Here is a 17,437-nt window from a genome sequence, read left to right as displayed (position 1 = left end):
ATTCAACACTTGGAAATTTGGAGTCTTTCTTGTACTAAAAGTGCATAAATGCCAAATAAGTACACATAAACTCATGTGTGTGCACCCACATACACAAACACTATCAATCAATCAATCAATCAATCAATCAATCAATCTCTCTCTCTCTCTCTCTCCCCCTCCCTCCCTCCTTGAAAAATTTATCTTCTTATAAATTTTTTTTATCATATGGTTCAGTTTCTTAGCACTTTACTCCTTGTCAATAACCTACGGGTTTCACAGACGCTACCCGTACCTTGAAACGCAATTTCTTGAAAGCCTGGAATTACATAAATGCTATGTGCATATTATGAATACAGGGTGTATAAGAGAAGTGGGCAATTTTAAAAAAGGGTAATTAACCGTAAATATATGCATTTATTTAGTTTTAACAAATACACTCAGAGGCACAAAAAACGCAACACTTGTGAAAACACAAGAACTTTCGAAAATTGCCTTCTTTTAACCACGATGACTCCTTAGTATGTAACTTCCTATGCATTTACAAATGTCAGCAGTATGTTCTGTAGCAGTTGGAAAAAAATAACAAGTATCAGAGAGGATTCCAACCGTGTAGGGTGTGGTTTATGCTGTTTCCTGTTTCAGATGGCTCTACCCTCAGATGGTTACAGCTGTTAATGAATGGGTCGTCAAGACAATTGAACATCTACCAACATTATCCTTTGTTATCAAAAAGGCTTTGTGAGGCCTATCACTAAGGTGTGAAGTGGATTTAGTGCAGGAAAGATGCCTCTAAGCTCTGAGGATGCTGCCAGAGCTGTTGCATTGGTGCAAGATGGGTGCAGCGTGCGGTATGTTGCTAGGGTGTTAGGTACAGCAGCCTCAACAACTCGAACTTTACAAAGGTACAGGGAACCTGGAACATGCGCACGAAGGCCTGGTTCCGGTCGTTTGAGATCAACATCTGCAAGGGATGACCAGTTCTTGCAGCTTCAAATTTTACGTGATCGCCACACTACTGCTACTGAAGTAAGGAATTGGCTTCAGCAAGTTCGAGGAACCAACATTAGTGTGAGAACAGTAAGGAGAAGGTTGAATGATGCCAATCTCTTCGCTAGGAGACCTGTCACAGGCCCTGAACTCACCAGACAACATCGGTGACAACACATTTTGCAAGGAGATTCTGTGATGGTGTGGGCAGGGATAAATGTGGCTGCCCGTACAGAATTGGTTTTCATGATGAATGGCACCCTCAATGCTCATTGCTACATTGCAGAAATCCTGGGAGAGCATGTTAGTGTTATTGTCTTTGCGCCTTTTGTTGGGACGATTTTCTTCTGATGCATGATATGCATGCCCCATGTGGCCCAGTGTGTCCGGCAATACCTGAATTGACGTGAGCATTCAGTGAATGGAATGGCCAGCTCGGAGCCCTGGCATGAATCCTATTCAACATTTATGGGATATTTTAGGGAGACGTGTCCGCCAACGTGTACCCAACACTCTGCGAGAACTTCGCGATGTTCTGCAGGAGGAATGGGATAACATTCCTCTGGAAACCATTGAGGGTCTGATCAGGAGTATGCCAGAGAGGATGCAGGAAGTAATCCATAGCAGAGGTGGCAATACGTGCTTTTGATTATCAATTTGTGAACATTACAGTACGAGAAGTTGTTAATGTCACCAACTTGAGGTGACAAACAGCATACTTTGTGTTGCAAAAGTAAAATTGTTTGTTTGTTTCTTTGTTTAATTTCTGTTCCATTTGTTGACCATTATGTATGCCTTCACAACAATGAATGTCAACAATGTAAACAATGTCAACTTGTTTCAGAATGTTCACAAAACAAAAAGATTACTTCAGGATTTGTTTAGTTTTCATGGTTTCTGAATATTCATGGAATAAATTGATTTTGATTTCAGAAAAGGTGGTGTTGAGTATTTTTTGCCTCTGAGTGTATTAACACACAGAAAAGCATTACATAAAAGTACTGCTGGTAACCTGAAAATAAACTCTTTATTCAATGTTGGCACTTGAAAAGTCTGATTTACAACATGTGCATTACATTCCTTGCGCCATCTCCACAACATTGATTGACTGAATTGTGTTTTAAGTCCACTTTATGAACAGAAAGGCTAATTGGAACTGGACCTACAGTTTAAAGTCAGACCAGATCCGAACCACTGTGCCATGTGCCTCCACCGGGTATCAGACCCGGGACACCTTCATTACAAGGCAATGATGTTAACACTACTGTTTGACATCTCATTTTGAAGCTACTAGCCATTCAAAACTGGAATTTTTATCCTGAATACATATGCAACCACATAGCACAGGCTCATAATTGCCACTAATAGATTGACTGTAATTACTATAAACAAAATATATGACTTCCCTGTAAATAATGAGGTAGATATCTGCTTCCTGTGTCTGACGAAGTACTACAGTAGAGACCAAGTTTCGGTATCACCTCAATTTTGCAGAGGTCTGCCTCATTAATGGTCTTATCAGGACAAGTCTCGTCTTTTCTTGTCTCAATTTTCACAAGCCCACTTGGTTGGTCTTGTCTCGATACCATCCATAGTGTGTGTGTGTTACAGATTTTTTTAAGGCAGCAAATTAAAATCTCTGGATTTGTAAGGCTTTTATGCATTTTGCATTTTTTTATCAGTATTTTACATGTGAAGTAGAAAATCCTTTTTTAATGTGTAAATACCCAACCCTGAGTACGAGTGAACCAACATGAAATTTTAATGAATTCTGACATAAAATTTACAAAGACTGTTAACTGTGTATTTCTCCAATCAGATGTTTGAGCACGGACAAGATAAAAACCAGCACGGGGACCACCTTTATGGCAGTGACCCGCTGTTGCCCTGTTTACCTACAAAGAAACATGCAATTAAACAGTCAATTCTACCTACTGCTGGCACCTGTTTGGGCAACATGCAGCAACCTTAGAATCCCTCCTCCCTGAAGCAGCCATTAGAAAAAAAGGATTTTTGTCTGCCCTTGAATCCGAAAAGGGAGATAGTGTGGTTACTGTTCAATAAATAAACTAGGCGAATCATTCACATCTTTAATTTAGGATTTTAACAAGGTGACTGCAATAAGTTTTGCCTTTACAAAAGCAAACTGCACATTCAAAAATTTACTTCACAAATTCAGTGTGTATATGAACTATACCTTCATATTCCTCACACACCAACAAAATGGCAGAATTACAGACTCAATTGTAGGCTATTCTTAAAACTACTAGATTAGTAAAATTATATGTCATTTTAATGATACACAAATATGCCTATCATATCGTACCCAAGGTATTGGATAGAAATGACAAGTCTTATGTCATTCTTAGCATAGTAGGAAATAGATAGGAATACGGAATAGTTACGTGATAGGTGACATATATTATAAATAAAAACGATAGCGATATTTACATGATACACTAAAGTAAGAGATGGTGACATTTACATCGAAAATATTATATGTGCATGTGTAACTCGGATGAGTACTACAAACGTTGCTGATTTTGTAAATATTAACTTCAAAATAGCATTGTGCAGTGTCAGTGATTACAGGATTAATTACATATTACCTCACTAGTGTGTCATTTTGACATAACTTTTAACTAGGTCACTATTGATGGAACAATCACATAATTGTGTCACGTGGTGTGTATTTACATATTTTATGCATGGACAATCATAACGTCATATTAGAACTTAGGTGTGTGGTGTAAGACTCTCAATCATTACATGCATGAGTCAGCATAACAAACTCATGTGTCAATGTTTACCTTTCGCTGACAAGCATTGTTTATTTATTTATTTATTTATTTTTTTCCTTTCCCTTTCATTTTTTAAGAACTATATTAATCAAATTACATATTTTCGGTAATGGTATGTTAATTTAATAATTTTGGGACTAGATTTTGTAAAAAAAAATCTCTCCATAGAAAGGATCGATATGGAATACAATTTAAATATTTTACTGAAAATCAAAAGATTTTCTTTAGGGGGTAGAGTAACGTATTGTACCCAAGGTATTGGATAGAAGTGACAAGTCTTATGTCATTCTTAGCATAGTAGGAAACAGAGACAGGAATACGGATAAGCAATGAGGCAAACTTGAGATTATTGACTTTGGAGACGAGGAGGCTTGGAGTGTTGGAATTGACAGGGAGTGAGATGACTTGGCGAGAATACGAGACAGAGTAAGGACTGCAGAGTGTGAGAGAGAAGCGAAGTGGAGAATGATTAGGACAATGGTGTATGATGAGATTGATGTCTGACAGGGAGGTCAGACAAGTGACATTTGAGACGACAAGTGCGGGAATAATCTTCATCCAATTGTAAGGCAAGTAATATCTTTTTCTAAACCATTCCATATCGGTTCAGTCATGGAGAGTACAAAAACCCAAATCTAACTTAGTTAATTTCTATCGCCATTCCTTTAAAGGTAACCTCTTGTATTTATCACGTTTAGGCCAAGCGAGTGATAACCATCCGAGAGATGAATACAATCTAAAGGTTCTTGGTTCGATCCCAAATGCAGAAGTAACATTGCATTACGTGATGTAGCTGCATTACGCTATATTGTTTGATATTAATAGTAAAAGATTAATCCGTCTCTTTCCTATTTAATAGTATGGTTTTGAAACATGATTTCCTTCATTTATACTGATATGGCGGCAATGTTCTTTTCTTTCTTGCAGCATACAAGATGTCGAAGAAAAGTAATAAATCTGAAAGTTTACCTCGCAGCCGGAAAGCAACAGTAAATTCTAGGACATCACAAAAGAGTGTCACCTATGCAAAATTTCCTGACAGATTCTATCAACGAGGTGTGCAATCGTTGGATGAAACTGAGTGTTCAGAAGGGCAAACAAGCAGTTTGAAAAGAAATCTGTATCTTTCTCACGTAAGTATACTGTTAGATTGATTGATAGATACATGTAAATCTATGGTTCACATTATGCTGAAAAAGGTGTTTTCTTGGAAAAAACTTGACATTTGTCAGCATAATAAATATATTTGGTAAGCATGGAGATGGGACATTGCTACTAATCAAAATCACTGTTTGGACTAGATGATTGATTGATTTGGTTTATTTTACTTTGCTCCTTTGCCACTTTTGGCTTATCACCAAGATGAGAATGAGTGATGATATGATGAAATTGATGAAGGGACACTCATGCCCAGCCTAGGCTTTGAACCCGGGACCCCTGGCAGCGTAGCACATTGTGTTAACCATTCCACAACGGCTCTGGACTAGATGAGCATTACCTATAGTTTGGTGATTTCAGTCTTGCCTGAGTGATAAATCCTACCCTTCATGTCTCTCAATAGTTATCAATATGAAGATGCCTCCAAGGCATGTTGCAATGTGCAGAACATAGAAAAAAGGCTAGCAAAGTTTTCCGAACAAGTGTTTTCAGGTTATCAGCCAGGTTAAATCGGCATTAGCTTTCAATGTTTCGAGCGCATACATAATATCACGGATATTCAAATCATGTTGCCAGGAAAGCTACAGTTCCTATTAGCAAAGTTTTGTTCTGAAAAATTCTTAGATTAATTTGCAATCATTGTATTAAGTTTTGGTTATTTTAAAAATCATATTCGCAACATCTTGTTGTAGAATTAGTAAACATTCTGCCACTTCATTGGCATTTATATCACAAAACATCCAGATTCTGGACTTCTGTTGATGATTAAAATGGCTGACATTGGTACTTACCCAGTCTAAATTACGTAATAAATGCATCTGAAATCTGTTATCTCATATTTCAGGAAAAAGCAGAAGTTCGACGACGATGGTTATCCTTGAGAAAGAAAAGAGCAGAAACAACAGACCCAGAAAAAATAAGCATTTCAAGCGAAGATGATAAAATAGAAGGAGGCAGCAACTACTGTGAGGACATTGCAGGACGCAAACCTTCACAGTATTTTGATTCATTCCAGGCTATCTGGAGCTCTGTTGAAATATCAACAGGAATGAGAGAAATGGCTCCTACACATTGGGAAGAACTAGAAGCATTGATGGAAGCTGGGGAAATGGAAAACATCATGAAGTTTTGCTCCGACGAGGAATTAAGTTCGGCAGCTCTGCTGTACGCATCTTGGCATGGGGACCTGTCACTCGTCCGTCACTTTGTGAGTGCTGGTGTCAAAGTTTCAGTTACGGACTATGAGGGCAGATCGCCGCTTCATTTGGCTGCATGCTCAGGTTCCAAAGATTGTGTTTCGTTCCTAATAGATAAGGGCGCTTCGGTTTCCATTTGGGATAAGAAGCAGCAGGCAACTCCACTCCACTGTGCGGCTAATGTCGGAGATTTGGACTGCGTAAAAGCGCTAATAGCAGCAGGTGCTGAAGTTAATGCTGGGCTACAGACGACTCTCGGTCGAACGCCACTGTACTATGCGGTGCAAGCTAATGCTATTGAGTGTGTGAAATTACTACTAGGAGCTGGTGCTATTTCTAACACCACCAATGTTTTTACTGAAACTCCACTGCATGTCGCTGCAGCTCTTTGCTATCCTGCTTGCATCAAGATTCTCTTAGATTGCGGTGCGGATGTTAGAGTACAGTATGGCCCCAGTAAGGCAACACCACTGCACCTAGCGGCTGAGGATGGAAATGTCGAATGTACCCGATTGCTGTTAGATGCTGGTGCTGATCTTAATGCCACCAATCAAAGACTCCAAACACCGCTTCACCTTGCAGCGCTTGGCCAATCGGCAGAAACTGTAGAATTACTCCTGTCCCGAGGTGCAAAACCGAACGCACAAGATGCAGATGGGCGAACACCACTGCACAGTGCCATTGTTAAAGGCTCGAGATCGTTTGAATGCGTCCATGTTCTTCTAGGTTCGGGGGCAAGAGTGAATCACCAAGACAAATTTGGTTATTCTCCTTTACACATAGCTGCGCTGAATGAATTCTCATATTGCGTCCGCCTCTTGATTGATCACGGAGCAGACGTCACTGCACGAACTAAAGGTGGTGCCTCTGCACTATCCTTTATCGTTCGTCGCACACCAGACGTTCTATCTAGCTTTTTCGAAAAAATGGACAATGCCATAACACTGCATGAACATGACATAAACGATGCTGACTGTGAATTGAAACTAAACTTTAAGCTTCTTGTGCCCAATGTTCAACAAGGAGAGAGCGTTCTGTTCATGAACTTAATCCAGACTGGCCAGCGTCATTTCCTCAAGCACCCTCTCTGTGAAGCATTTTTGTATTTGAAATGGCAGCTGATTCGAAAATTCTTTCTCTTTAGCCTTTTCTTCCATGCTATTTTTGTGTTCCTGTACACTACATACGTAATAGGCATTTATGTTCGCAGTAACATATTTCAATGCGGTAATTGCACCTCAGAATTTACAGAACTGAACCAGACATCATGCAACGATTTCAATACGAAGTGTACCATAATACCTCCTGTAATGATAATCGATGGTATATTCTTGTTAATTTTTAATTTAATGCTCCTGGCCAAAGAAATATTTCAACTGGTACATAGCTACAAGAAATATCTTCAGGAATGGGAGAACTGGGTACAATGGTTCATAATAGTCAGTGTATTCCTATGTGGTGCTAACTCCATGAGTGTAGCATACTGGCAACATCATGTCGCTGCTATAGGGATTTTTCTCACGTGGTTAGAATTAATGATGATGGTTGGACGATTTCCCATCTTTGGCCTCTATGTTCAAATGTTTACCACTGTTGCCGCAAACTTCGGAAAATTTCTTCTTGCGTATTTCTGGCTGCTGGTAGCATTTGGACTTAGCTTTTGTGTACTCTTCCCTAATCATCCTGCTTTTAAAGAGTATGCCGTGATCGGTATGCTGAAGACTGTTGTTATGATGAGTGGCGAGCTTGAGTACGAAGATATATTCCACAATGAAGATGTCCCCATCCTGTATCCTTGGACATCTCACGTAATTTTTCTTGCATTTACTCTGTTAGTCACTATCATTCTCATGAATTTGTTAGTTGGTTTAGCTGTGAGTGACATACAGGGTTTACAGAAATCGGCAGGCTTGGACAGGTTGGTACGTCAAGCTGAACTCATATCGCACATTGAAGGAATGGTGTTCTCCAAGCTATTATACTGTTTACCAAACAAACTTCTCAAATGCTTCCACCAAAATGCCCTTCTAGCACCATCCGCTTACCACTGGGCCTTCTACATTCGCCCAAACGATCCACGTGAAACCCGCATCCCGTCGGACACCTTGGAAAATGCTTACAAGTTAGTTGCATCACGTTATAACCGTCGCAAGACTCATCTGCCAAAGTACAGCTCAGGATATTCTCAAATCTCATCAGAAGTTGGAAGCTACGAGCCTTGTGATCAACTGGACCAAATTCGAACGCAGCTTTCAGTACTTTCCAGTGACACAGCAATGCAAGATGCATCTATAACAGCTCTAAGAGATGACCTTGAAGAAGCTACTAAAAAATTGGATATAATACAAGCGAGCCTACAAACAATCCACAAAGATATAAAAGAAGTGCTCAATCCTAAACGAATCAGAACTATATCAGCTCCTACAACATGTCTTCCTGATGCTAACCAAGTTACATTCAGTCAGACAACAGACATTTAGGTAGAAAAAAAAAATGAAGTACATGTTATTTATTAATGTGTTGACTATTATCTTGTGACATATACAATGCAGTGCAAAGCTAACCCTCCTCGCAAAAACTAGTTTTTGGAAAGGTACTCTTATTACAGTGCACCTTGCTTGGTTGTAATTTATTAAAATAATAGGATAGAGTGGGGAAGGTGTGATATCGCAACATGCAGAATAATGCAGAAAGATGAAGATGATGCCTGAGTGAGAACAAAGACTGAATCATAATTTCTTAATGTTTAGTGACTGTTCATATAAGTGTGTGTGTGCATCTTGGTATTGTTAGCTAGAGAACATTCTGGCAAGCAGGAAAGGAATACAACTCAAGGAATAACAAATACTATGAAAAATTGAATTATTGCATTATTTTGTAATATTTTAACAATGATTGCACAAGCTTATAAGAAAAATGATATACTGGAAACTAAAACTGCTGTGGTGTACATAAAAATTCTAGTGTATTGCTTGGATATAAGATCCCTGAAATCATGTAAGATGTATGATGTCTTTACAATGTTTATTCAATGCAAAGTGTCGGCAAAGAGTTAAAAGATAAAATTAATTTATAGTGAACAATGAACATTGTCACCAGTGAAAACTTTGTCAGGGTTTTAAAATTTGACCCTTTCTTAAAACTAAATTTTTGAAAGAGAAATTACTTAGTGACTAATAAGTACTACTTACTCTTCATACTCAGTAAATGACAATCATTTGTGTTAAATAAATAAACAAAAAACAGTTTGGAGTTGCATTTAATAGCATTTTGTAGGTTTGGTGCGAATTACTAACAATTCCAGAATATAAAATGATGTTACATGATGAAAAAAACTAGGTACAAAATATGTAATATTTTAAATGTATCCACACCAACCCTTGTCAACAAACCTTTTATTACATTTCGACATGGTACCATGCTAAGTACCTAGTTCTTTCATATGAACCTGAAGAAGGGGATAGTTAATCTCCGAAACGTAGTTCTAAAGAAAGAAAAATAGGAACAACATACTTGGATACGTAAGTACAGTTTTTAACGTCATTTTATATTGCATTTAATAGGTAATTGTAATATTCTGTATGTGTGCTATTCAGTAATTTGAATATTCTCCAGTTTATTGGTTACAGACTTCTAATGAACTATTAATTAAGATAATATATATTGTAATTAATTAGTATCTGGATCTGAATTCATTATGTAAAATTTCACCTATGTAGCACTGGTAGTTTCCTAAATACCCAAAAGTAATGTTTTAATAAAATTTTTATAATATTGGCATTTTACCCACAAAATATACGTTTACTTCTATTGGTTACAGAAAGGTTATTATAATGTCAATTTGTGTCAATATTTGACTCGCATTCAAGAAAATAAATATCCCACTATACCAGCACCAGGTGTACTTTTAGCCCATGAAATTACATCTTTCTATCTTCAGTAGTTTTGACTAGGGATGGCTACAAAAACCTGGATAACGCATATCTGGATTTCAAATTACCCAATACCCATTTCTGATGCAATTATCATCTGAATATCTAAATAATTCAGATATGTGGATAATATGAATATCCAGATAGTACAGATATGATGGATTTGTAGGAAAACGTACAGTGAAATATGAACATGAGGTTAGCCTGTAAAACGGATAGATGATAAAACTGTCCGGATCATGTACACATTTGGGTATCCAGACATTTTGGATAATCCAAATATTGGATATTTTCAGGTATCTCGTTAATTTGGATAATTCGGATATGAGAATAATTCAGATAACCATGAAATCTGTATATCCAGGTAATATTTGGCCATCCCTAGTTTTGTCGTCAACAGATCCCATTGAGATAGTACTGACAGAGACAGTGCCACACAATCGAAGCAGCGGAAAAGAAAAAGAAAAAGAGAAAAAAAGAGAGAGAGAGAAAAAAACTTCTATTGTTTTGGAGAATATGCACATTTGTAAATTACACATTATTCTGCAAGGTGTTGCACATTCAATTTCACTCAAACTTTTGTGAAATTTGCATCTTTGCACTTGAACCTGATGGTAATTTCCATCAGGATATATGTTAACTGGTACAATGTTTTTTTAGAAAAAAAATCTCTGCTTTCAATGCAAACATGCAGAATTGTAAATTTTCTCTAATGTCATTACTCCAATTTATGTTTTCTGTTTGTTTGTCTATTACAATGCTGTTTTATAGTTCCTAACTTCATTTAATGTTCATAATTGGGAAAAGAGAGATGCGGTAGTATATACACTTCCTAGGATGGTGGCAGTGGCCATTGAAATTAATAGAACGAAGAAGTAAAAAACAGTTTTGTGGATCAAGTGAGTACTAGTTTCTCCGTATTCAGTTAATGTCTTGGAATGTAAATTTTTCACCCCAGAAGTCTTCATTTGGTAAAGTGGACAGTTGCTATATTACCAAATTCTCAACTTAGAAAATATTTCAAGGTGGTCAAATAAGATGTGAATATAGCTGAGTAATATTAATACCAGTGGTATTGATATCAATTAGAATTTAATAGCCGATAGTGGCTGATACTTTCCTGAATCGGGATGTTTTGCAGGAACCACTTCAAGTCACTTTCATGGAGTCTGGAATTTATGCAAAATGCATAATTTTCGCAACAACATTGTGGAGAGTTAAATTGTTGTTTGAAGTCAACTTTATGCACAGATAGGTTAATCAGGACTAGACCTACAGTTAAAGTAGGATCTGAACTACTGTCCTACGTGCCTTCACTGGGTATTGAACCCAGGACCACCTAATTACAAGGGGATGATTTTATCATTATGCCATCAGGGAGTCCCCTAACATTGAGGGAGGAATGGTTTTTGTGATTAAATGATAATCTCATGTGAAACTATGAATATTTTAAATTGGGATGGGCCAGATTAATCGGTACTCTATCGATATCTGCCGATACAGGAATATCGGTTTGATTGATTAAAAAAAATATGTTTGGGTGCATTAACACTGGGGTTATTTGCACCCATCACATTATATAGGGACCAGCCCCTTATCATAACTAAAATCAACACTCGTCTCTGAGGAATAAAATATCCTTACTTGGTTAAAAGTTGAGACTGTAAAGGAGCGCTTTGCACATATAAGGACAAAATACAGGACAACACACACAGCCCTACAGAGGATTATACTGGCCATAGGTCCAGGTACTACAGCCGAGTTTGGCCTGCAAGAAGCAGTTACCAGGGTGTACTACATGGAAGTGAGGTAGACGTTTGGGTGCCTTACCAGAAGGCCACCCCTTATACATCCTGGCATATCAGTGCATCAATCAATAATTATTAATAATTTTACCAATCCGATATATCTATAAATCTAGATACCGGGTGTTCCGCATAGAAGTATAATAAAAGAAAATACCATATTTTCTTTAATTATTATTAGTTACGCCCAAAACTATTTACATACATACATAAACTCAAAAAGTTTTTTTACAAGTCTAATACAACTCAACATGCGGCCCATTGGTTGCGCGGGAAATGTCAAATCGGTATTCCACCTCAGCCCATACAATTTCTAGCATTTGTGGCATCACATTGTTGATTGCAACACAAATTCTTTGCTTTAAGTCTCGTAAATCTAGAACCTCTGTAGCATACACCTGGTCCTTCACAAAAACCCACAAGAAAAAGTCGAGCACAGTAAGGTCCGGTGACCTTGGTGGCCACGTTATGAACAGCGATCCTCTACCAATCCATTGTGCATCAATCAAAGTGCTGGAAAATTGTTCCTTCTGGAAGTTGAGGCACAGCATATTGCTGTACATGTCCATGTAAATTGCTGCGTTTACAATGCTCTCCCCCCCCCAAAAAAAAGATTGATGATTTTGTCCTTCATGACTCCACATCACACATTACATTTTGGAGTATCCCGTTCTACATCGTGCACAACACATGGATTTTCCGACCCCCAGATCCTACAGTTGTCCGTTTACAAATCCAGACACGTGGAATGTTGCCTCCGGAAAAACACACCTTGTCCAGGAATGCACAGTCTTCATCAATTTTGTCCAGCATTGTTAGCGCAAATTATTTTCTTCCTATCATATCACTTGGCTTTAGATGTTGATGAATTTGGATTTTGTATGCTTTAGTTTAGTTTAGTTGGTGTTTTAAAAAAGTCCACTTCATGCACAGTAAGGCTCATCAAAACTGAACTTACAGTTTAAAGTGGATCCGAACCACTTGTGCCTCCACTGGGTATCGAACCCGGGACCCCTTGATTACAAGGCAGCGATGCTACCACTACGCCATCGGAGAGGCCCTGGATTTTGTATGCATGCAAACACAACCTTTTATGGAGTACCCTATGTACTGTAGTTGGTGGGATTTGAAGTACTTGCTTGCCGGATTGATTTTCTAGGGCTTTTAGTGAATGTCTCACGAATCCTTTCAACACTTTCTTCACAAACTTACCGGTAAGCACGCTTCTCTGTCATCGGCAACAAAGATCCTGTTTCTCTCAGCTGCTTGTCCCATTTCATAATCGACATGTACGTTGGGACATCACCCGCGGCACCAATATTATAATGAGTGCGAAAACTTCCCTGCACACGTTTTACAGATTTAAATTCTGCAATTGCCAAAACACAAAACATCTGTTGTATATACAGTGTGTATATACAGGGTGATTCTAAAGGTATACAAACGAAAACCACAGATACCTCCCATGAAATAGAGATGAAAGTACCCCTTCCACTTTGCCGAGAGATGCCTCCGTGAGGAGCTAGACAACGCCGAAAACGTGTGAAAATGAACTTCACACCGCTGTACATCCAGTACAAGTGAAGATAGAAAGGCGGAACAAAAGAAGTCAAAAGGAACACCAAAGTTGCCCATCCGAAAAACACCAGGCGGCAGCTGCGCAACGCATGCGCATGGGGTTCCACAAAGGAAATAGGAGTGTCCCGCAAGGCATTTGAATGGAAAGGGTAGCGATTGACAACAGTAGAGACAAAAAAAGCAAGAAACACACCGAGAATGCAAGCAAAGTGGAGTGGTGGGGTCCGTACGACACTCCAGCACCCTTTCACCCCCCTCCCACCCAGCGATGTGCCTCCGGCTTCATTTCTAAGAGGCTGATTGGGCCCCATCACGACATTTGTAAGAACGTCTGTACGAGGAACGTGGTCCTATCTGTACGTGCACCTTTCATTGGCAATAACCTCCTGTGCCCGTAGTTGCTGTGTTTGTCCTGCTGGCGCACAACCTCTGTGTGACATCCCCTCGGTGCTGCTATGGGGAATCCCTCGTCCCGCATTTGTTGTCTCCTTGGGAGGTACCATTCGCCGTCCGGTCCTCTTTCTCTTTTGTTGCACCGTGCTTTGTTCTTGCTGCGGTGTCTCTACACTGTGTTTGGGGACTCCCCATGCACTGCACCGCCGCCATTTCTGCCCCGAACCATGTACACGTCTGTTGCCTGTTGAGTGTCACGGATCACTTTGCTTGCATTCTCGGTGTGTTTCTTCGTCCTACATCGTCCTGCAACCTCGCACTACTTTTCTCGACTGCACTGCTTCAGTCATGGTGTTTTCTTCCCGCTGTGCAATTGTTACATCATGCTTCATTGCTTCTTTTGTCCCTACTGTTGTCGATTGCTACCCTTTCCCTTCACTTGTCTTGTGGGACACTCCTATTTCCTTTGTGGAACCCCATGCGCATGCGTTGCACAGCTGCCACCTGGTGTTTTTCGGATGGGCGACTTTGGTGTTCCTTTTGACTTGTTTTGTTCCGCCTTTCTATCTTCACTTGTACTGGCTGTACAGCGGTGTGAAGTTCATTTTCGCACGTTTTCGGCGTTGTCTAGCTCCTCACGGAGGCATCTCTGGGCAAAGTGGAAGGGGCACTTTCGTCTCTATTTCATGGGAGGTATCTTTGGTTTTCGTTTGTACCCTACCTTTAGAATCACCCTGTATGTATAACGCATCTGAGTACCATGATAAAGGTCCCGGGTTCGATCCCCAGCTGGTTGAAATCCGGGAACTTTTCTAACGTTGGAAGCGGCCCCGGCGACCACCCAGCGTCGAATGACAAGGGTACCTGGGGGGGTAAAGGCGGTCAGGGATGTGATGCTGATCACATCACCCTCACTCACGACTGGATCAAGAAAGTGTAGAGCGTTACCCCCTATACGCCGTCATAGTGTGGTGCTAAGCACAGGGGAGCACCTTACCTTTATATATGTATATGTGTTTGTTCCGGCATAACTCTCGAACACCTGGAGCAATTTCAACCAAACTTGGTACACATATGACTTACAATCCAGAAAGAAATACTGTGGGGGTAAGACACCCCTGGCACCCCTAGGGGTGGGGGTGGGAAGGGGGTGACATGTAAAAATAATTAAAAAACAACCGATATTAGTGAGGAATCCATAGTTTTCTGGGTCGCTAAGATGAATAGTGACACTCCCAATGCCGTTCAACTCCAAGTATCAGCATGGGGGTTGAGAGAGGGTGAAAAATAAAATGTCAAAAATGACCTACATTAGTGTTGAATCCATAGTTTTCGGAGTTGCTAAGCTAATTGGTGACATTCTCGATGACATTTAATCCCAAAGAATTTATTTATTCTTGCTCCTGGAGGTTAAATGAAAAATGTTCTTTATGATCAAGTTTTGAGTTAAATTAATATTATAGTGAATTTGTAAAGATTTTACTTTGTAATTTGTATACTCTACTTATACTTTTAAATACCTGTAAAGAAAATTAGTTACATTTTACACTATAGTTAGAATTCATTATTTTCATGTCTAATACAAGACTGGGATAAATACCCAGGCAATGCCGGGTGATCAGCTAGTATCCTATAAATTAGTGCAATATTCTGCCATTTTGTTAGAATTTTTATGGATAATCTCCACATCCTACTTCTTACAGAGTAAATGTCTCAAACTGTGACGTCTTTTGCATTGCAGTCACCTTATATTTATTAAGGAGGTCAATGAACCATTCAGGTTCAGGAATTTTATATCGGTACTTTATCGGTATCGGCCAAAATTTCATACCAGCTCATCCCTATTTCCAATCAAAACTCTGGTAGATTGTCATGAAATGGTTCCAATTCAAAAACTCATAGGTCAAAGTTTGTAAATATTTTGAATAGTTATAATTTTCAAGTATCCATATCAGTGGGAATGGATGGTATCGGCACTGTGAAGTGTTCGCCTTTAAGGGGATAGACATGGCGCAATATTTAATGTAATACCGGTACTGAGATTTCAAATGTGTTTCTCCGAATAATATTCCAGTGTTTACATTGCATATCTTTTCTACACTTCAATAAAAAGTTATAAAATGTAACAACAATTGATCACACTGTAGCTGCCTAGTTTTAAAAAGGTTTGTTACTATAGTGAAAACAAATAATTACTTACCAGCAGTCTGCACTTATAAGTTGTTCCATCCTCAAGCTGAACTTCAACTAAATCATTCTCTGAGACTTCAGTGCTGGGTAGCACATAATTCTTTACTTTTGCCTTGTAGAGTACATTCACGTTCTTTTGCAGCTTTTTAACTTCTTTATCTAAAGCTGCCAGCACAACATTGTTTTCTACAATGTATGCAACATCATCATCCATATTATCATGGTTGAATGTAATCAGAGCTTCTGAGCAAGCATCCCAAACCTATAAGTAAAACGGGAAACATCAGGTGGCGTAAATATTGCAACACAATAAAAAAAAAAAAAAAAAAACTTCTACCATACAAAGCAAGTGGCAATCTGCAAAAACTTAATTTGAAGTTAAAGTTAACGCTATGGTTTGATGAAACATTAACTGATTGACAAGGAAAATATGAACAGTTTTGTTTAAATGGGTATTTAAATTATACAGGGTGATCACACTAGAGCCATGATAAAATTCAAGTATAATTCCCAGTTTTCAAGGCGACCTTTCCAAAAATTCAAGGGTACAAGATGTTTTCTCTATTTGAACCTCACGTATTACCGACATTCTTTAATTTAAGGTGTGGAGTTTGTCATTTCACATACTCAGACTAGAAATGCATCTACAAATACAAGCCACAAATGTTATGAGATATAGTAATTTACGAAAAATTGTTAATTATATAACAATTTCAAATTTACATAATCAACTTCAAGATATCTTGCAATGATCTTCCGTATGTCAGATAGATTTTCTCTTCAAAGAACACTAACAAAGCAAACGGATTGAGACGATTCTGTTTTATTTTCGACGCTGCTTTCTATTTCTTCTTCTTCCTCGATGAAAATAAAATCTAAACTATGATAAACTTGCCTCAGGGTATTCATAAATATGTAAAAATTGAATATGAGATTTGAATTAATAAAAGTTGCAATTTTTCACATCTACGGATAAATATGCAAGCAGACTCCACGTATAATTCCCGGAGCCAATAATTCACGCAAAATTCCAGGAATTCCCTGTGAGTAGCCACCCTGTTATAGCAATAGTGTCATGTAGGTAATACAGGAAGATACAGTTTCCTACTTTCATGTGTTATGTTAAGTGTTTATTAACCCTCAACTACAGTTGTGACGTCCCACGGACCGGAGTGTTCCTCTCACTTGTTACCCCGCCAGTAGTTTTGACCTTGAGGCTACCTCTCTTTCAGTACCTTCCTCAACTTCAGTGTGCTGTGAAAGCGTGAAGGGAAAGGTTTTATTATCTGCTTCTGTGGTGTTCTATTTATATACTGTGTTTGAGGGTTAAAATCACCGATGATTTATTACGATCAACAGACAAGAGAATTGCAGATTTTTCTATTTGTGGCATATACTGAATAGAGGGACCTGTG

General features: G+C 38.7%; 2 protein-coding genes across 3 annotated transcripts in view; one reads left to right on the top strand and one right to left on the bottom strand.

The window, feature by feature from the left end:
* Positions 1-17,437, bottom strand: part of Coq6 (ubiquinone biosynthesis protein COQ6, mitochondrial) — a 64,576-nt gene that overhangs the window by 30,781 nt on the left and 16,358 nt on the right. For both annotated transcript variants that reach the window (XM_083137881.1, XM_083137880.1), the window contains exon 3: positions 16,033-16,284. In XM_083137881.1, the coding sequence (XP_082994007.1) occupies positions 16,033-16,284 (252 nt within the window). The remainder of the gene's footprint in view (positions 1-16,032; positions 16,285-17,437) is intronic.
* On the top strand, positions 1,391-8,604 carry pyx (transient receptor potential channel pyrexia). Its single transcript, XM_083137473.1, has 3 exons — positions 1,391-1,559; positions 4,698-4,903; positions 5,773-8,604. The coding sequence occupies exons 1-3, from the start codon at positions 1,391-1,393 to the stop codon at positions 8,602-8,604; spliced, it is 3,207 nt and encodes a 1,068-aa protein (XP_082993599.1).

Source organism: Lepisma saccharinum, chromosome 16, assembly GCF_977018435.1.
Source record: "Lepisma saccharinum chromosome 16, izLepSacc3.1, whole genome shotgun sequence".
NCBI classification, from domain to species: Eukaryota; Metazoa; Arthropoda; class Insecta; order Zygentoma; family Lepismatidae; genus Lepisma; species Lepisma saccharinum.
The sequence above is the reverse complement of the archived record's forward strand: the minus strand, read 5'-3'. Positions and strand labels throughout refer to the sequence as shown.